Source organism: Chrysemys picta, chromosome 3 (assembly GCF_011386835.1).
Source record: "Chrysemys picta bellii isolate R12L10 chromosome 3, ASM1138683v2, whole genome shotgun sequence".
NCBI classification, from domain to species: domain Eukaryota; kingdom Metazoa; phylum Chordata; order Testudines; family Emydidae; genus Chrysemys; species Chrysemys picta.
The window spans coordinates 190,378,402-190,400,353 of NC_088793.1; the positions used below are offsets into that span (position 1 = coordinate 190,378,402).

At 41.6% G+C, this 21,952-nt stretch overlaps 1 protein-coding gene across 3 annotated transcripts in view; it reads right to left on the reverse strand.

The window, feature by feature from the left end:
* The window catches only part of BFSP1 (beaded filament structural protein 1), a 71,822-nt gene that overhangs the window by 11,774 nt on the left and 38,096 nt on the right, over positions 1 to 21,952 (reverse strand). For all 3 annotated transcript variants that reach the window (XM_005313480.4, XM_065589672.1, XM_065589673.1), the window contains 4 exons: positions 21,735 to 21,795; positions 4,920 to 5,015; positions 3,773 to 3,865; positions 1,703 to 1,810 (listed from right to left, as the gene is read on the reverse strand). In XM_005313480.4, coding sequence (XP_005313537.3) covers positions 1,703 to 1,810; positions 3,773 to 3,865; positions 4,920 to 5,015; positions 21,735 to 21,795 — 358 coding nt within the window. The remainder of the gene's footprint in view (positions 1 to 1,702; positions 1,811 to 3,772; positions 3,866 to 4,919; positions 5,016 to 21,734; positions 21,796 to 21,952) is intronic.

A 21,952-nucleotide genomic window follows, 5' to 3' on the forward strand; every position in this document is an offset into this window, starting at 1 on the left:
GCTGCCCACAACACACACAGAGCTACTTATGCAGCCCGCAATGGTAAATAGGTTGAGAACCACTGCTGTAGAGGGTTAATAAATCATTAATATATTGCTTTAATCATTCATTACTCAATTATTATAGACCGTGGGGAGGAGGACGGGCAGGAGGAGGGGGAGAGCTGTTTCCAAAGAACCTGAGTGATTTGTTTTATTTGGGAAAATTCCAGCTCAATAGGTTGATTATAACCATGGCTTATAACCCCCTATAACCTCTTTTACTGATAATCTCAATATGAGTGTAACGGCTATATGTGTCATTTATTAACCCTTTATCAATGGAATCTTAATATAAAGTGTCACCTTGAAAACTAAGGTTTCGTTCTGAAATGGTGACTAGTAAAGGCCAGATCATGCTCATCTTTTCTTGGGTTAACCATCTGAAGGCAGGTCATCTCCAGCTACTTGTACATCTGAGCAGAACTCAGGCACCGTCACAGTCCATGCTGTCCCCTGAGTCCCAGGTGAATTCCTGACTAGGGTGTTAGACACCCCCAGGAGGCTGAGGTAGAGGTGTGGCACTTTCATAACCCCCCCCCCCCCCCGTGTGCTGGCCAGCTGTGCTGTGGAGACTCAGCAAGCTGCTGTAGTGGCAGTGCTTCCCAAGTTCTCCGGGAGCAGCACACCATCCCCGGAACAGGCATGAAGTAGCCCTTACTTGTAGTGCTAAGCTAATCATTTCCCACAACTACCCATTAATTAGGTCCAACTTAGGGGTGGGCATGTAGGTCCTGACATTCATGGCTTAAGTTGCTGTTCAGTTTTCAGCCTAGCCTGACAGGATCACAGAACCCAATGGATTGCTGCAGAAGGCACAAGCCGCACTATGAAATTCTTGGCTGGGGACAGGCAGGAGCTGCAGGGAAAGTCCTGGTAACTCATGCCCTGTGAGTTGGCACTGCACAGACACAGAGACTGTTGTTGCTGATGGTCCCTGGGTGTGGCTGGAGGTGCTAATTCGTTGTTATCATTATCAGGGATATGTGTAGGCTGCTGTGTGAAACCTAACATGCACTTTTTGAGGAAATTCATAGATTTTAAGGCCAGAAGGGACTGTTGTGATCATTGAGTCTGACCTGCCTCATGGCACAGCCCATAGAATCTCACCCAGTAATTCCCACATCAACCCCAGCACTTTAGTGCTCAGAGAAAGCATTGAACCTACAGCTCTGAAGACCTCTGATTTTATCCTACAGTGCCAATGCAGTTCATACTGGATTGGGAGAAGGGGAGACTCAGTCCCTGGACCTTTTCAGTCCTTGACCTGTCTGCTGAGACTGTCCATCAGCAATCCAGTTGTGATCTGGGCATTTTGTTCCACCACGAACTGGACTAAGACCTCCAACCACTTCTACTCAGCCTACTAAGCAGCTATCACACAGTCATGACTGACCCTCTGAAACTAACTACATAAATCTTCATCCCATGATCCTGGGCCTGTTAGACAGAAGGAGGAAGCTGAGATAGGTAATGTTCAAATAAAAACATCCTTTTCAGGCATCCGGCTTATTTGTAGGTATTAGATAATGTTTTCACCCTGTTCAAAACCCCATTAAATATCAGCCATGCTGCGTTGTTCAATGTTAGGTGTTGATTTGTTGCAATTACACTAGCCTGAATCAATGAGAGTCACTAGACTTTCCAGTTAGTTGTATGGTACCTCCGTCTGCAATTTCAATTTCTGAGTCTGCAGCTGACAAAGAATGCTCTTGTACTCTTCCAGCTGACTCTGCAGGATAGGAATTCTCCTTTCTGCCATCAGCCTTTCCTGAGAAAAAAGGAGAAAGAACGTCTGATCATGTAAACATGCCACCAGAGATTTCATTACCTACAGTCAATCTGAAAAGACAAAATGAATGATGATGCGATGACATCGCAGCCTCTTGCTACATAACTTTAATGGTCGCAAGTTCCCAATGGAGGCACTGTCGCAGCACTGCTTATAGTTTAAAATAGTTCACTTCATTTGAAAGGAAAAGGTTTACCATGCTGCTGTGTGAAGCAGACTAGTAAATGCCTGCTTCTACCATTCACACCCAAACAACAGTTGTTTCCTGGGGTACTGTCTTACGTTGGTGCGAAAGTGAAACCCACCACCTTTGTCTCACCTGGTTTCATCCAATCAGTTTGATTCACAAGGGTTCATCTCTCTTTCTCTTGCCCCATCTTGCTTCTTTGGAGAGGGAGCAGACAAAGTAGGCTCACATCCCCATCCCCAAATCCTGGAATCTCTTTACTCTGATGGGACACATCCCTACTTCTGCTGCTGCTGCACTAGCCTTTTAACATGGGGTTGGTATAGGTCTCAGAATATACCTGGTGAGCAGAAATCCCTGTTCAAGACTTCTGACATCTCTTTTGATACTTAAGCTTCTAAAGCTCACTTAAGATTTTCAAAGCTGCAACTTTGATCTTCTGTTGTCATCATTAGAAATTCAACATTTACTCACAGACACCACGGCACCTCCCTCTACTTAGAATAGGAAATGGACTGTGTGACGTTGCACTCTATATGATTTCATGAAAATATGCTAATGAGTGTCAATATAGTGTAACTGGAATATGCTTCATGCAAAAGGTCTCTTGTAAGAGATCATTACAAAGCTTATAATTTACTGAGTGTGAGCATCCTATTTGTATAAATGTATCACTCTTGTATCTGAAACTAGAAATATGAAATATAACTCTGAGGTCCTATTGTAGTTATGCAAAGTGTGGGCCATTAATGGTGGTTTGGAATCTGGATGGCTCCCATTAACCAGGACAATTGACTGCAGATGGCTCTGTTTTACTTGTAAGTCTTCCTGTATACGTGTGTGCTGGCAAATGGGTAATGAAGTCTTACAGTGACGTGATCATGTCACCTGAACTGGAATCCATCTTTAATCTGGTGCTTTTCCATTTCGGGTGGGGGAGGGGAACGGACCCAGAGAGACAAAGGATTCCCACCTTATGCAAAAGATATATAAGTGGGTGGAACAGAACAAAGGAGGCTGCAATCATGAGAAATCCCCTAGCTACCACCTGAGCTGGAACAAGGGCTGTACCAGGGGAAAGGATCATGCCCGGACTACGAAGGCATCCAGTCTGTGAAAGAAACTTATTGAAACATCTCTGAGGGTGAGATTTTATCTGTACTCAGTTTTATTACTGTACTAGGCTTAGACTTGCGGGTTTTATTTTATTTTACTTGGTAATTCACTTTGTTCTGTCTGCTATTACTTGGAACCACTTAAATCCTACTTTCTGTATTTAATAAAATCACTTTTTACTTATTAATTAACCCAGAGTATGTATTAATACCTGGAGGGGGGGGAAACAGCTGTGCATATCTCTCTATCAGTGTTATAGAGGGCGAACAATTTATACAGGGTAAAATGGATGTATTTGGGGTTTAGACCCCATTGGGAGTTGGGCATCTGAGTGTTAAAGACAGGAACATTTCTGTAAGTTGCTTTCAGTTAAGTCTGCAGCTTTGGGGGATGTGGTTCAGACCCTGGGTCTGTGTTGGAGCGGACTGATGTGTTTGGCTCAACAAGACAGGGTGCTGGAGTCCCAAGCTGGCAGGGAAAGCAGAGGCAGAAGTAGTCTTGGCACATCAGTTGGCAGCCCCAAGGGGGTTTCTGTGATCCAACTCACCACAGAGTATCTCAAGCACTTAGGGTAAATATCGACTATCACATTACGAGTGCTCTCTACATAGCATTTATTTACTCAGTGAAACACTTACCTCGCTTACTCCAACTGTAATGGTGGTCACACTAGGGGTCATTTGGATGATCTGTTGTAAAATGCTGACATAGGTCTGTATTTCCATGATATTCTGTGGTGGAATAAAATCATTTTAATTAGTAACTAGTAAAGCAAGATTTTCAGTTCAGCTGACTGAACTTCTGTGATTTATTTCTTGATGATAACTTCTTTCACTTGTAAAAGTATGGGTCAAATTCAGATCTGCTGTAAATACATGCCACCCTGACTCTAGTGGCCTTCTACTCATCTGAACTGAGCTAAAGTGTTAGCAGTTTAGTATCCCAATCACAATATTCAGATAGTACTTTGCTAAAGCTGTTGGGTTACTGATGAGATATAGCATACTCTTAATTCAGTATTATGTTACTCATGTTTTAAAGGAACAAATGGGAATATAATCTGATTTAGTCACCAGTGGAGGAGGCGTGGAAGGGGTAAGGGTGGTTAATGGTGTAATAAAGACCGGTGGAAGGAGGTTATTTTCATTTGTATGGCCAATGTGTAGGACTGTGACTTCTTTCAGATGACACTTTGTAAATGTGCTCAGAAAAGGTTGACCAAGTCCAGCATCTGGTTTGAATCATTGACCATTGACCCTGTTCTAGTTTTTGCCCTTATGGACCTGATCTAGCGTCCATTGCTATCAGTGGAAAAAATTCCAAAGAACTGTGGAAAAGGATTAACGTTAGTCTCGCTCCTTTTACCAAATCTATTCCCAATTTATATATGGCTCCTAAAGCTATTTAATGATGGGTCTTTTCCTGGGAATGCCAGACTACAATCCTCCCAGTCCCAGATTAAATGATGATAAAAGATGCAAGCAGATCCTGGTAATCATGTTAATGATTCTCGACTGCTGATCTTGAGTGAGTGAGCTTTGATAAAATACAACAGCCTACTTGTTGGTCTAGAGAATACCAAACTCAATGTATTTTGTTCAGTAACATATCCAGTCTTACCTGGGGTCACTGTGGTTGTTTGAACCTTTTCAAAATGCCATTTTATAACAAAACAAAAACAACAAACCTTTACTCTGTAGGCCACTGAAAGAGATCAAAGGTTAGCATGACACTTTTCAACCTTCCAGACTCCTCTCTGAGAGGTGGGGAAGTCAGTGCAATTACCTTCTTGTACCTGTCCTTTGTGGCATTAATGTCATCCTGCAGGAACTGTGATTCAATCTGAAGTTCCAGATTACTTAACAAAGCTTCATCTGCTTCCTGCAGTGCAGATAAACATGACACTTTTAGTACTGGCTTCAGGATCACTAAGAATAGATTAGCCACTTATCCAAAAAAGTGAATCATTTAAAATTTGTAGCCACCTATGTTGAGAATTAAAGACTAAAGGTATGATGAAACCAACAAACAATATGCACTTTTATTCATTTGGCTCTCCCGTGGTATATACTGTTTTTCTAAAGAAAGCTGATAAAGACAAGCAGTTAATACATTTCAGTACTGTGGTGCTGTCACAGCTCATTCACCATATGCTTTATGATGGCTGGGAGCCAAGGAATAGACACTTTATGAAATATCAATCACTGAAGCTTGCAATGGTGTCTGATTCTAAGCAGGAAACATCAACAATATAAGGCATTGATTTCTCCAATATTTGTGACAGCGTTTGATATATGTTGACACTTTTTAAAATATCACACTAAAGAACATACCATATTTCTGTGCCAACCTGAAATTTTTCATTTTGTGACGTCTCACACATCATAAAATTGGATTTTTCTGTGACATTTCTGGGTCTAATAATTATTGACATGGTGGCCCACAAAAACTAGAAAAGCAAGTCGGGGGTCAAAAAATTGCAATTAATTGTAAATTCAGGAGGCAGAAGATTCTCAGAGTCCAGTTGGTCTAGAGAAAGGAGCACAGAACTCAAAATAATTACCATGATTTATACCTGCGTAACAGAGAGCAGAATCTGGCCCAGTATCTAACTCCCGTTTCAATTCTAAGAGGTTGCTTGGCTCATTACTGAGTTTACTACTTTAAACAAGCTCCTGAATATAAAATACTTCCCAGCAACTTTAAATCATACAATACAAAATAACAAGTTCTATGGGGATAAATTTCAGCCTGCTAGCTAATACATCAGCATCGAATTAAGTATAGCATGCACCAATAGAGTGAAAATTTAGTTTCTGGTAGGACTCCTGAACATGACCAATTGAATCCTTGTTGCAAAACTCCCTAACACTCGGTGGTTCCTATGACATTTTATAATTGACGTAAGTGGAGGTGTTTCCATGAAGCTATAAATGCAATATGAACCTGATCGAAAGCCCATTGACATCAAGGGAAAGAAACTCGCCGATGTGATGCTTCAGCTGGCTGAATTGCACCAATACAATTGAATTGACATTTGCAGAAGACAAAAGTATTCCTTGCAGTGATAAAAAAGGTGTTAAAAGGTGTTAAAATATTTCAACAGATGCAGGCGTGGCATCTATAGTTTTTGGAGGATTGTTTACACGTAACTCTTTGTCAGGAAATCAATGCATTTTGGCAACTTCTGTGACCAAATGTTTGTGGATAAGACCTTAAATAACACAAGCTCTTTGAAAACCTGGAGACTTTTTTTTCACCATGTAAACTCAGCCCTTTGCAGTCTCTCTCTGTCAATGGTTTTGTTATGATACCACAAAATCCCATAGATTTTCAGTAGATCTTATTCTAGAGAACAAAGTACATCCTGAGACCGTGGGGGTGGGGGAGGAAGAGTCCTTTTCTCAATTGTTTTTGCAATTTGTTTACTCTCTGCATTTGACAGCACTTTAAGTATAGTTTCACAATTTCCCGATACAAGCAGCTATTCAGGTCATTCCACCTGCTGTATCAGTGCGTCTCTGACCCAGCAAGAGCAAAAAGAAATTGTAAAATATAGGAATATCTGACGGTAAAATCAAAAATTTGACAGTGAGTCTCCAGGACAGCTATACATCCGAAAGTGCATGTAATTCATATTTTCACATTAACTACATTTCGAGGTGATGGTGTCTCTTTAGTTCTATCACATCAGGTATTGAGTGGTAAGTTGTGCTCAATAGCAATAATCATCAGCTTTGTAGCAACTTTGGGGTAGCCATGGATGCTAAAATCACTAATATTTCATGAGCCTGATTCTGATCTCATCTAGACTAGTGTAACACCACTGGCTTCAATGGAGATCCTCCTTTTTTAGGCCTCAACTAACCAATGCATTTAAGCACATGCTTCATTTCAAGCACATTAGAAGTCCCGCCCCATTCAACAAAGCATTTAAACAAGTTATTAACTTTAAGCACCCACTTAATTCCTGATTTACACATATGCTGAAAGTCAGTGATTTGCTGAATCTGGGCCTTACACCAGAGGCTAGAATCAGGTCCCAGGTGTCTGAGTTTATGAGATAGTTACATTCAAAATGCATACGCTTTTTTTTCTTGACTCATTCCTTTCTTCATAATTCCAACCACGCTGCTCATACCAGCTCCTCAAGGTAAGAGTATGCTAGTGAGAAGGTCTGATTAGGTACTTTCCAGGATTTGGGATAGAAAAGTGAGCATGTGCACTGTGAACCTACCTATATCATACTTGCCAGCACATGGGGATTCTGATCTCTGTGGTAAATCAAGTATATCTCCATTGAAATCAGGAGTGTTACCATTGGTGTCTGTGAGATCAGAACCAGGCCCATTCAATATAATTGATTTTGTCATCTATGATAATCCCAATATTGATACAAAGGCTGATGATTAGTTCTCAGGAAAGTGTGTTCTACTTCAGTGGTTCTCAAACTTGGGCCGCTGTTTGTTCAGGGAAAGCCCCTGGCGGGCCGGGCCGGTTTGTTTACCTGCCCCGTCCGCAGGTTCGGCTGATCGTGGCTCCCACTGGCTGTGGTTCGCCGCTCCAGGCCAATGGGAGCTGCGGGAAGCAGCGCGGGCCAAGGGATGTGCTGGCCCCCCTTCCCATCTGTGGGAACCTGTGGACATGGCAGGTAAACAAACCGGCCCGGCCCGGCCCGCCAAGGGCTTTTCCTGAACAAGCGGCAGCCCAAGTTTGAGAGCCACTGTTCTACTTCACACAAAACCTAACCTGACACAATTAAAAAATCATCATGGGAAACTAAGATCTGCACTTAACCATTAGGGCCACGTAGCTATGGTGCTAAGGGGGTTTGAAAAATTCAGACCCCAGAGTGCCACAGCTATGCCCACTGAACTCCCAGTGTAGACGCAGCAAGGTCGATGAAGAATGCTTCCTTTGACCTAGCTACCATCGCTCCGGGAGGGGAAGCGCCTACAGCAATGGAAAAAAACCCTTTCCATCCCTGTGAGAAGTGTCTATACTATGGCACTACAGCAACATAGTCACAGCATCGTACCGAAACTGCTGTGGCATCTGTAGCATAGACATGGTCTGAATAAATAACTGACTACACAGAGGAACATGTGACACTGGCTATGCATAAAGCACTGTCAAATGCACAAAGGAAACAGAAAATACGGGAACAAACATTTCCCCCTAATCGACTTCAGTCAGAGTAACACTAGATGTTGCTTGTAACAATAGGATCTTAAGGGGCAGGGAGAGGGAGGGGGCGGAAACAGATTTTTAAACATATGGCATCCCTTTAAAACTCACCACTTTCAATTATCAGAGGTAAATATCTGGCACAATGATCAGATCATGTGCAGTGAATTAAACACTCACCTCTCTGGGCAGGGCATGTGACTGTGGTGAAAGAGGGATTTCCTTTTTCACATGTACAGCAAACTAATCACCAGGGCTGATACGCTATTGAGAAATGTGTTGATGCTTGCGATTTTCATTATGCCATTGATTCATCCAGCCAGGTTTGCTGATGCACCAATAAAACCACCATGAACTTTTTTTACTTTAGTGCTAGTTAACTGCACTGCGAGCAAATGCCGCTAATTAAAACAGACCATGACCAGAATATTCTAAGCCAGTCATCAGGAATTTGTGGAGCATTTATGCAGCCTTAATGATTTCCTATTGAGAGAAAGATCAGCACAACAATGATAGTGTTAGGAGTCTTGTGGGGGAAGCAGACATCCCCAATTAGCAAGGATTTTTGTATGTAATGAGCAAAATCTAGTTTTCAGCTTTTCAAATGTTTGCCCAAGAGAGAAAATGTGTTCACAGTTTTTCTTTTTAAATAAGCTAGATTTAGCTATGCATTCACTGAACCCTCACGCTGTATCAAAACAACACAACATCCAGTTATTTTCTTCTCAACTTTGCATCATTCTTTCATTATTCTTTATGTGCATTTTTAAAAATAATCTTTAGATACTGACTCCAGCAGTGGTCAAGGGCCCAGATCTTCAATGGTATTTAGAACATAACTCCCATTGATAAATACCTTTGAGGATCAGAGCCATTTTCAAGCAATAGCAATGAGATAGGACAAGTCCAGTGCTCCGCAGAACTGTTGTTTAATGCTTCTGTACATTGATGTGTTCTTCCCTATTTGTAAAGATTCCTGCATGTATATAAATCAATCAGGCTTCATCCTGAGTACTATGCACAGAAAATGAACTGCAAAGCAGAATGGACTTATCTTTCTGAGTAAAAGCCACTGCATTCCTACATCTATAAATTGACCTGAATGTACCCAAATACTAGTTTAAGCATAAGGTGATGGATATGGGGATGTGAATTCTGTGTCACTGATAAATATGGACAATGCAATCATGTCAAATGCCAGAACTTTGCTCTCAGCATAATATGCATCTCATATCTGCTGTCTGCCCTGCTGTAGAGAATACTGCTGTCAAGAACCTGCTAAGATGTATAACATCCTCCATGTCATTTGATATAATATGAACTGTATCAGTGGCACAGAATTTTACCACACACACATACATGTATGGTGTAAACTGTTTGCAAAATGGCCTTCATGACAGGGCTTGGATCCCTGTTTGTTGTTAATGGAGAGAGAGGTACAAAATTTACAAACAACAAATCATTCACTAAACGGAGCCCCTTTTCCTATTCAGCAGTAGTCTGCAAACACACAGTAAGCCTCTTCATTATTCAGATGGATCAGTGAATGTTGTGTATGAACAAATTTCTTCCTAAAAGATTGCTCACAAACTGGTTGCCTCGGTGAACGTTCTATTGCTCATTTGATAGTTTGCTCTCTGTGGTTTGTCGTCTTTGTCAGCTGATTGTTTTTGTTCCCGGATTGCGTTACCTAATATTGATAATCACTTCTGTCTGTGTGAAAGATGCCATCTTCACTGACACACTAGGAACCTCCAGAGCTAAGTGCATAGCTTGAGCTAAGGCTCTCAACCTATAGCTCCAGCAGACTCAGCCACAGAGAGAGACCTCTAACATACATTCACACTCTGATAATGAGAAGGGATATAGTAGAAGTTGTATCCATGAGCGTGGTACATTAGCGTGCTACATTTTGCTCTGTTTTTATTTTCCTCTTCATCGATAAGGCACAAGAGAAAAATGTCAGAGATGGCCACCAGACCCCTGCCATGTCTGCTCACACCTTCACAGGCATCATGTTTCCCAGGCTACGTCTACACTACGGGGGGGGGGGTCGATTTCAGATACGCAAATTCAGCTATGGGAATAGCGTAGCTGAATTCAACGTATCTGATCCGACTTACCCTGCTGTGAGGACGGCGGCAAATCGACCGCCGCAGCTCCCCCGTCGATGGCGCTTACTCCTACCTGGGCTGGTGGAGTATGCGCGTTGAGTCGGGGATCGATAATCGCGTCCCGACAAGATGCGATAAATCGATCCCTGAAAGATCGATTTTCTACCGCCGATCCGGGCAGGTAGTGAAGACCAGCCCCCAGCAACAAATTTGTTTTTCAGGTTTTCATATGTTTTAAGTGAAAAACAAATTTCTGCAAAAAAATGGAGATAAGCCAAATCTCCAAACTGTGAAACTGCCTTAAACAAAATCTTTGAGTGAACCTCACTTTCACCCATCTCTGATCACTATGAGCCGGATCCTGTTCAGACCAGGTGATCACAATGGTCCCTTCTGAATCTGTGGCACTAGAGCCTAGCCTGTATCAGACCAGTGGTTGGTAATCTCCATGAAGGGTCTAGGGAGCAGGAACCTTTCTCCTCAGCTGGCAGAATGGCTGCAGAGCTGCTCGGGGGAGGCTACTTCTGCCCAATGGCTGAACTAGCACCCTATGACCCAGCACCCCATGATTTAGTTGGGAATTGGTCCTGCTTTGAGCAGGGGGTTGGACTAGATGACCTCCTGAGGTCCCTTCCAACCCTGATATTCTATGATTCTATGACCCTGTGTGAAAGGGGAGGACTGAGGATCCATGCAGCACACAGTTCATGCTCTACCTGGCCCCCCATCTGCATTGTCACAGATAGGCCAATGGAGTTGGGCTCTGAACCACATGTCGAGGTTCATGCTGTGCCACTTTTGAAAATGCACTCCCTGTGCAGCGGAACCATACTGGTTCTGATGCCGGAGAGACCTCCATGCCTCCAGAGATGGCTCTGGATTTGCCTTTCCATTTGGTGAGCTTATAACATACCCATAACACTTGTTCTAAATGAGCTCAAATATACTGGCAAATTCTAAGCACATGATCTCTTGGAAATATGGAGGAGAAGGGATGATCTGGACATTAAAAAGTACAAGTCATTCAAATGATCCCTGTTTGCGCAAAGCCACTTCTGCATTTTTCAGAGGGAATGAAAAACACTTTTTAATATGCCAGAAACGGGACAGAAACATGAAAGATGAAAGATTAGCAATGAAAATACAGCTGGGGAAGGAGACAATCTATTTTTCTTAATTCAAAGAAGAAAGCAAACAGCAAAGTAGGATAAATTAGATTTTTTTTCTTAATTTCATATACCTGGCTTTGAAAAACCTTTTCTAAAGATGTTAATGGACTTTTCCAACTCTTTGCCATGCAAACCATTATTTGTTCTACTGGCTTAATTCTGTAAAGTGCACATCTAAGGTAACACTTCACCTGAAAAGAAACCATACAGTTTTCTTCCTTTGCTATGGAAACTAGATTTGCACAGTGAGGGGCCAGTCCTTAGATGGAGTTGAGTTCCTCCTGCAGCAGGCTGAGTGCCTTCAGTTTTCATTGAGGTCCATGAGAATTGAAGCTGCTGAGCATATTACAGGACCAGGACCTTGGGGCTCTATTTAAATGCACATTTTTCTCCACTCATCTTCTAGAGGGATAGACAGACATGTTGACTGCATGGTATTCACTTAAAAGAGATACAACACTTATGATTTGCAAGTGGATGGACTTTTGCTGACTACTTGTGCATAGACTCCAAACACAGTCGGAAGACAAACTCTTTTGGGTGCAGAAAGGAATAATGAAAGTATTAAAGCCAACTCTAAACGCACTGGGCCAGATTCTGCCATCCTTACATGTGTTAGGCCGGAGCATCAGATGGCATAAACGGCATAGCTACATTGACTTCCAAAGACACTACATTGACTGCAAGAGATGCTCTAGCTAGCCTAGCACAACCAGACATCATGTGCTTGATGCAGGAATCACTGGGTGAAATTCTATGGCCTGTGTTATGCAGAAAGGCAGCCCAGATGGTCATAATGGTCTCTTTAAGGACTTCAAATCTATAAATCTATGAATTAGTCAGTGCTTAATTTGTGCCAGGGCTTTCCAGGGCTGAGCCCCGGCACCTCTAGGCTTGGCAGTTCATAGCCCTGGCATGTCTGGGCTTGCTATATCAGTTCTTAACATAAAAAAATTGCTTGAGCCCCAGTAACTAATTGCTGGCACCTGTCTCATTACAAATTAAGCACTAGAATCAGTGTAGCCAGCTGAGACTCTGGCTTGTTGAACTTACTTGGTAAGTAATCCTATTGAACTCAATGGGACGTCTCACAGAGTAAGGGACTAGTCAGTGTGTATGGGGATGACAGAATCCAGCCATTTACTCAGAAAACAGGAAGTAGCTTTCTTCCGTGCACAGTAAACAGCAATTACTTGCTCTGATGAGATAAGTTGGGAGAACTGCTGAGCTAGAGGCTACTCAATCTTTTGCCACTTCTGATACCTTAATTATTTTGCTGCCTTTACATCCTCTGCTAACAAAGCTATTTCTTATTCATGGGTGCTGGGTCTACAGGGCACACGTTCACTAAAATCAGACAAATAAAGGTTCATAAGGTAAAAGAGATTGTGAGAAATGTAGCTGATTGTTACGGATTGCTCTGTAGCATATAGTTCTCCATGAATAGACTCCTATTTAGAAAGCACAAAGATTTCTCAGAGGATTCTTTGCTACCCTAGTGCCTGGGATACCTTAAAATGGACTCAGCGAAAGCCGAGCAACTGACACTGGGATTTTTCTTGTACTTTCAACAACAAAAAATAGCCAGAACAAATGAATAAAGAATTCACTAATACATCAGTCTTTACGTATAGATTCTCACCCACTTCCTCGATGGTGTCAGTGTTGATTTAACCTTGGTTTATTGCCAGTAGTAAGGCAAAACTCCTATTGATCTCAAGTAGAAAAGGATTCCAGAAGTAGTTGGCCCGATGTCTGCTCCCATTTCTTGGTTCTCTTGTCCCTTTCACATTCCTATGATTGCCTGCCCAGGAAGGTACCATTCACCATGAGGAAGGGGAGCAGAATCGAACGCTAGGTAACATGGCTAGGAGAACACACATTGATACTCCCTCTTCTTGAGTTAAGAACATAAGAACGGCCGTACTGGGTCAGACCAAAGGTCCATCTAGCCCAGTATCCTGTCTTCCGACAGTGGCCAATGCCAGGTGCCCCAGAGGGAGTGAACCTAACAGGTAATGATCAAGTGATCTCTCTCCTGCCATCCATCTCCATCCTCTGACAAACAGAGGCTAGGGACACCATTCCTTACTCATCCTCGCTAATAGCCATTAATGGACTTAACCACCATGAATTTATCCAGTTCTCTTTTAAACGCTGTTATAGTCCTAGCCTTCACAACCTCCTCAGGTAAGGAGTTCCACAAGTTGACTGTGCGCTGTGTGAAGAAGAACTTCCTTTTATTTGTTTTAAACCTGCTGCCTATTAATTTCATTTGGTGACCCCTAGTTCTTGTATTATGGGAATAAGTAAATAACTTTTCCTTATCTACTTTCTCCTCATCACTCATGATTTTATATACCTCTATCATATCCCCCCTTATTATTAGATAACACGGAATATGAATAGAGTGGATGATTTAATTTAGAAATACTGGGCCAGATTTTTTCTCTCTCTCTCCTCCCCCCCCCCACCCCATTAGGACTGAATATAACTCTTTAAAACAGTGCAAACTCAGTGTGTTGCAGCCAAATTGACCCAATGTGACAAAGAATGTGAAGAGAAGAATTTTTTCATTTGCTTATATACCAATATTAGGAGACTGGGTTACAAGTAAGAGAAATTGGAAAGCCTCATTGATGAAAAAAAAATTGGATATAATTGATATTACTAATACCTACAGGGACAATTACTATGATTGGAATAAGCAACAGAGGGTCCTGTGGCACCTTTAAGACAAATGAACTGGAGCTCAGCAGTTTCTCTTTGGAGTCTGGTCCTGAAGTTTTTTTGCTGTAAGATGGCTACCTTTACATCTGCTATTGTGTTCATTTGCAAATTTGATACCATCAGATCAGGATTAAACAAAGACTGTGAATGGCTATCCAACTACAGAAGCAGTTTCTCCTCCCTTGGTGTTCACACCTCAACTGCTAGCAGAGCACCTCACCCTCCCTGATTGAACTAACCTCGTTATCTCCATACTGATTTATACCTGCCTCTGGAAATTTCCATTACTTGCATCTGAAGAAGTGAGGTTCTTACCCACGAAAGCTTATGCTCCCAATACTTTTGTTAGTCTTAAAGGTGCCACAGGACCCTCTAATGCTTTTTACAGATTCAGACTAACACGGCTACCCCTCTGATACTATGATTGGAATGTTTACAGCACTGTTACAACCAGTTGAGGACAGTCAGAATGGGTTAATTTCCCAAAGCTAAGAAAAATTATGAATGAAATTGATTGGGAAGGAAAATTTGGACAGAAAAATGTGAAGGAAAATTGGGAGCTAAGAAAAATTATGAATGAAATTGATTGGGAAGGAAAATTTGGACAGAAAAATGTGAAGGAAAATTGGGAGTTACTTAAAAAGAGTTTATAGATGACCAACTTTGACTAAAAAGCCCACCCTGTTTAGTGATGAAGTGAAGGCAGTAATTAGAAATATAAAAACAATTTATAACAAATGGCAAAAAGGGAAAATATATAGCAATCAATATACATTAGATGTTATGAAATATAAAAAGTTGACAAGGAAGCTAAAGACATCACAGAAAAATTCATGGCTGGCAGGGCTATGGTCAATAAAAAGTTACTTAAAATATATTTGAAACAAAGGAAATTCTAGTAATGGTACAGTTATAGGTTTATTATTAGATGGAGATGGTAAAATTGTTAATAATGATGCGGAAAAGGAAGAAGTGTTCAATAAATATTTTGTTCTGTTTTTGGAAACAAACAGGATGATGTACTTGTACCACCTGAGAATGAAGAAGTACTACCTAGTTCATTAGTAACTAAGGATGATGTTAAACAATATTTAATTGGGAAAACCATTTTTATATCAACAAACCCAAATAATGTGCACTCAAGAGTCCTGAAAGAGTTGTCTGAGAAAATATCTGGCCTCTTAATGTTAAAATTTAATATATTTTGGAATATCAGGGAAATTGCAGAAGACTGGAAGAGTGCTAATGTGGTGCCAATATTCACACAGGGCAAGTGGAATATCTTTCGTAACTACAGGCTGTTTAGCCTGTTATCAATCATGGATAAAATAATGGAAAATCTGATACGGGATTCAGTTGATAAAGACTGAAAGAATATGAATGTAATTAATGCAAGTCAACATGATTTTTATTGAAAATAGGTCTTGTCAAGCAAACCTGATTTCACTTTTTGATAGATGTAGTATTCTTAGACTTGTATAAGTCATTTGATTTAGTACCACACAACATTCTGACTGAAACATTAGCATTATACAATATTAATAAAACACAAGTGAAATAGATTAGGAACTTGTTAAGTGACAGATGTGAAAAAGTAGTTGCCAATGGAGAATTATCATGGAAAGAGTGTGTTTTTAGTGGGGTCCCTCAGGGATCAGTACTAAGTCGATGCTATTCAATGTTTTCATCAGTCATGGCTGGTAAAATTTACAGATGACACAAAGATAGGCAGAGAGGTAAATGATGATGATGGCAGGGCAGTAACATAGAGCAATCTGGATCTCCTGATAAACTGGGCCCATTTAAACAAAACATATTTTAATAAAACCTACTGCAAGGTCATGCATTTAGGAACAAGGAAGGCAGGCCCTACTTACAGAATGAGGGATGTATCCTGGAAAACAGTGACTGAAAAGGATTCAGGGATATTGTAGACAAGCAATGCAACATGGGCTCCCAGTACAGTATTGTGGCAAAAACCTAATGTTTACATCTCCCCTTGGAGATGTAAACAGGGGAGTAGCAAATAGGAGTAGGGAGGTGATTTTACCTCTGTATTTGGTATTGATGAGACTGATACTGGAATACTACATGCAATTCCAGTGCACGCATTTTTAAAAGCATGTTGAAAAATTGGAAAAGTTGAAGAAAAGAGACACAGAAATTATTCAAAGACTGGAGAAAATGCCTTATAGAGAGACGTAAACAGCTCAATCTGTTTAGTTTATCAAAACGATTGAGAGGTGACTTCATTAAAGTGTGCAAGTACCTTCACCAGGAGCAAATACTGAGTGCTAAAGGGCTCTTCATTTAGCAGAGCAAGGCAAAACAAGGACCAATGATTGGAAGCCGAAGCCAGACAAATTCAAATTAGACGTAAAGCTCAAACTTTTAACAGTCCGGATGACTAACCATTGGAACCAACAACCAAGGGAAGGGCTGGATTCTTCATCTCTTGATGTCTTCAGATAAAGACTGGATGCCTTTCTGGAAGATGTGCTTTAGCCAAACACAAGTTATTGGGCTCAATAAAGGGGTAACTGGGTGAGATTTAATGGCCTGTGACATACAGGAGACCAAAGCAGAAGATATAATGGTCCCTTCTGGCCTTAAACATTATGAATGTATGCAATCCACTTGCATATGATTAGAGTAGAGTTTAAGATTTCAGGGGCATGCATAAACAGTGGATCAGTCTGACAGAGTTATGTTCCGGGTAGATGTTTAATTTCCTTAGGCCTTGTCTACACGTCAGAGTTTTGTTGCTAAAAGGCAGCTTTGGGTGACAAAATAGTGGAGTGTACACATAGCAATGCCACTTTTGGTGACAAAACTCTTCCATTTCAATGACAAAATAAAACCACCTCGACGAGAGGCATAGAGCTTTTTTGCAGCAAAGTTAAAACGACAAAGTGTCAGTGTAGACACTGTCGTTCATTATACCGCCAGAACTGGCCTCCCCCAGTATCCCACAATGCATGCCATGACCGTTCTGCTCACTGTTTTGAACTCAGCATCCTGCAGGCATGCACCCCTCCCCTTTCAAAGCTCTGTTCTGACAGATGAGCCTGCTGCTCTACTCTGGGCAACAAAGCAAATCATTAATGTGGAATGCTCCTGCTCTCTGCCACACTAGGAACACAGACGCAGGCAGGGAGGGACAGATGTGTGTGTGCCTGTGAGGGAGAGAAAGAGAGATAGAGAGAGGCTGCTGTGCTGAGCCAGGAAGGGAGGTGGGGGCTGATGTCAGAGGTGTTCCCCTTCCCCAGGATTGGTTGCTTCTGGCAGTTGTCTGAACTTACGGAAACAGCATGCGGACACACACACTCTCCCCCAACACACACTCTGTCTCTGTCTCCCCCCATGCTCCCTGTCACACACTCTTCCCCTTCCCCCACCTACTTCAGTTGAAAAGCGGCTGGCAATCTACTAGGATGCCCATGGAATAATGGGATTGAGAAATCTGCATCATGTGACGCTGTACCTGCCTCATGAAGCATTGCAAACCCTTCTCAACGCACCCTGCAGCCAGGTGCACGGTGGGATAGCTACCACAGTGCACCGCTCTCTGTGTCAATGCAAGAGCTGCTAGTGCGGATGCGCTCTGCCAACACACGGAGCATAGTGTGGACATGCAACCGTGGTTTAATTAAAGCGCTTTAATTACAATGGCATAACTTTTGGTGACAAAACTCTGCGGTGTAGACATAGCCTTAGCATAGCATAGCATTGAAAGAAAAATCGATGGAGAAAAAGGGCTGCTAATTGACTGTCTTTTGATAAATGTCTACTCAGGCTCAGCTTAAACATTAGCTTGAATAGTTTATAGAACAAATAAATTCAGGCTGGATAGCAGAACCTCCCCTCCTCTGCAATAGAGTCTAAGTAGTGTTGAAGCTAGTACTATAAGTATAGTACAGTTGCATCATAATGTCATAAGCCACTGAGTTAGTATGAATGGCCTAAATGGCATTGCATATGATGTCCCTTGTGAGCAAGTTCCCATCTAATCATGTCTACTGTTTCCAGGGGCAAGTCTGGGAATGGGGAAAACACAGTCACTTATTTTTTCTCTAGGGGATAAAGGATACAGAAGAAACTGGTTAGAGCAAGAAACTTCAGAATTTTTGAATCTATCAGTTGCCCCGTTTGTCCCCCCCATTACTGGAATATCTGAGTGCTCTATCATCTTTAATGTATTTATCCTTACAGCACCCTTGTGAGGTACGGAGGTGCTATTCTAGCTTGTTAGCTGTTTCCAGTAAGAAATGTTTAAGTGTCGGACGGTAGTTGAAGACAGAAGAATCCAGGAAACAAAGCTGCCAGGAAATGTTACATTTTAACCTCTTTAGAAACAGCACTAGTAATTCAGGGCTCAGTGCGACAGCTGGACTTGGTGCAGAATCACACCGTCCCAGAGGGAGCACTGGAAGCATTCTCACCACTAGAGTTCCCGCAGGTGCTGAGCTGCATGCACTCTACTATACCCCTGTTTAGGATGCATTTTACTGCCTACTGTGCAGTCAGATGGATCCACTGGCAGCTCTAGGAGACGGCTAGCGATAGGCCATCTTCTCCCTGTCCCTAGGGGAGTAAGCTCGGAGTCCCTGTGCTTGCTTAAATGCAGGAACTGGAATTTTGCATGTCTCAAGTCAGGATCAGACAAGTGGCAACAAAGCTGCTTGTGGCCTCCCAGTCACTGAGAACCTGCAAAAGAGTCGGGCTGACTCTGGCCCTTTGCCGTTAAATACCAGGCGTGAAATCCTGGCTCCACCTCAATCAATGGGAAAACTCCCATTGACTTCAATGGGGCCAGGATTTCACCACGGCACTAGGTTTAGGCACCCAACTCCCACTGATTTTGAATGGTACTTTATAAATCCCAGCTCAAGTCATTATGCTGTTCACCACTAACATATTTTGAGGCACTGTAAAAACTGCTTCACAAATGAAAGACATTTGTTATCTCCGTGATATGAACTAGGGAGCTTGGCACTAACTCTTCGTAATATTCATCTGCTATTTTCTGTGTTTTTCTTTAATAGTCTTATGTTCATTTTATCACCATTTGGCTAAACTGTATGATTTACAGAATAGCTTCAGCATTCTGCCTACATTTGGGTCCCACATCTTAGGCTCATGATTGTCTAGCACAGTTTGAGGACCGGGGATTATTCTTTGACATGGAAACAGGACAACACTGGTACAGGGCCAAGATAGGGAACTGTGTTATGGCCTTCCGGAGGTATTGACCCACCTGCACTCCAAAACCAAAATCAAGCTTCCATCAGTGGGTTGTTCACCTCCTTAAAGGTAAGCCTCTGCTCAAGGCTTCTGATTACAACAGTATTCAAGGTATGCCAGAGATCAGGCCCTTTAAAATCCTCTTAATCTGCAGGAATTGAGGAATGAAACGTCTATTTTTTTTTGTTAACAGGAACTTGGTGTTGTTTAATGGATTTGACTTTTTCCTGCAGGATAGGATACAGTTTTAATCCTCAAAGCCAGATAATCTCCTTGAGGCTCCCAGACTGTCATAACAGGACTGACAAAGAACTGACAAACCCGTGAGTGGAGAGACTCATGCAGTTTTCTCTGACCAAGAGTTCAATAATTACAATACATCAGGTTAAAGGGATTTCTTTGATCATTGAGCTGACTGTTTAAAAAACATGACACTACACATAAAGATGGTATCTCTGTTAAGTGAGATCCCTTCCATAGTAAGAAGAATTGCTAATTTATATAACAACATTCCAGGATTCTCATTCTGTCTGTGTGTCACTCTGAACCCTAGAAGGTTTGTTGAGTCAGTGTGAAGTGATGGAAACAGCTACAAGCATGGCTGTGAGCAATTTTTGTTTAGAATATTACCAGGTTCAATCACCACTGGGATCTGTGGTCTGTTATCCAATTTTTAAGTTCTCAGCCATTTTGGCTTTTTTTTTTTTTTAAACACACCTGACTTTACAGATTACACCGATGTGATAGCATTGGCTTTCAGCTATTAATAGTCAATAAATGCAAAAAGAACAAAACAATGATTAGGGAAAACAGCCCTTTTTCTAAGATCACTTTGCTTGCCTCTGGCCCGGAGCTCTTTCCTTAATGAGCTCATTGGTATGGTGCTTTCAACCATGCAGACAGTGGCAGTTTACAGCAACCAGAACAGTCATTTTTATTTCTCTCCACCTTATAGCCAAAATGATACATATTCATATTTAGATGTAACTTTCTTTGCTCCGCTTTTCCACATCATTATCATCATATCAGTAGACCTCTCCCGCAGGTGGCCAGAGGCACACAACAGCAAGAGATATACAATGGGAATGCTTTGCAGGGCAATTCTTAGTGAAAGGATCCTTAGTGAAAGGTAGCTTGCAATAAAGGTCTGTCAAGGGCTTAAAAACTCCCAGGCAAATGAGGGACTGCACAAGAAACATCACCCATCTGTAGAGGAAATTAGTTTAAAATCTGTTCTCTTGGGCTTTCATTTCTCTTATTTATTGATTTGTGACTATATCTGGCTTGATATTAAGAAACCCTACCGACAATGAATGTTTCCAACTGTAAAACAGTGCAGCCATCGTCTGTTCTATCGACCTGGTCCTGAATTCCGTTCTCAGGCAAAACTCCCATTTACTTCAGTAAACTCAGAATCGTGCTTAATAGCCCGAATCCAGCTAAACACTTACTAATGCACCTAACTGTAACTTAAAGGGACCCATGTTACTGGATCAGTTACAAAGTTTATATTCCATGGGTCTAGGGAAACATGCATGCATGCATTAAGTCCAGTTAGTGATCAGATAGGTCTCTCTCCAAGGGCCCAATCCAAAACCTATTCCCACAGACTGCAGTATGTTTAGGATCAGAATCTAAGGGCCAGATTTTCAAAGGTATGTAAGTGCCTAATGATGCAGATAGTCACCTAATGGCATTCTCATAAGGGCCTAAGCAGGTTAGGTGCCTAATTCACATTGAAATCAACCTTTGAAAATCTGTACCGAAGGGCTCCCCTTCAGAGTTTACAGGATGAAAAGAAATCACTCAGGACTGGAGAATGAGGAAAGGTCCCAAATTCTCACACTATCCTAGATTCTGATTTCTTAATGCTATTGACAGTAAAGTTACCTGCACACACTAATAGCTTATGGCCAGAAATAGAAGAGAGGATGGGAACTGTCCTTTCATGATTTGTGGGGGCACCAATAAGTGTGACTATGGGAGAAAAAGTAATATTATATAATATTACCAAAATAAATTCCATCAGATCTAAAATAACTGCTTAAAAATTAATCGAACCAAACTGAATGGACATCAAAGCAATTTTGTCTAGTAAATGAAATGAAAGGAAGCAGCTGATGCAAACAACACACTTTCTACTGTAACAGGCTCACCTTATTAAGGCGTTCAAGGGTCTCTTTCAGCATCTGCTGATATTCACGTTCATTTCTGTACCTGCAAATAGGACAAAGAAGATGGAGTCGAGTGGCTTATCTCTTCACATACTGTGTCTCCATCTACAATATCTTGCAGTATAGAAGTGTCACATTTAAGTTGACTATGAATCTTGACCAGGCCCACAAGGTTTATTCATAACTTAACCATAGATCTT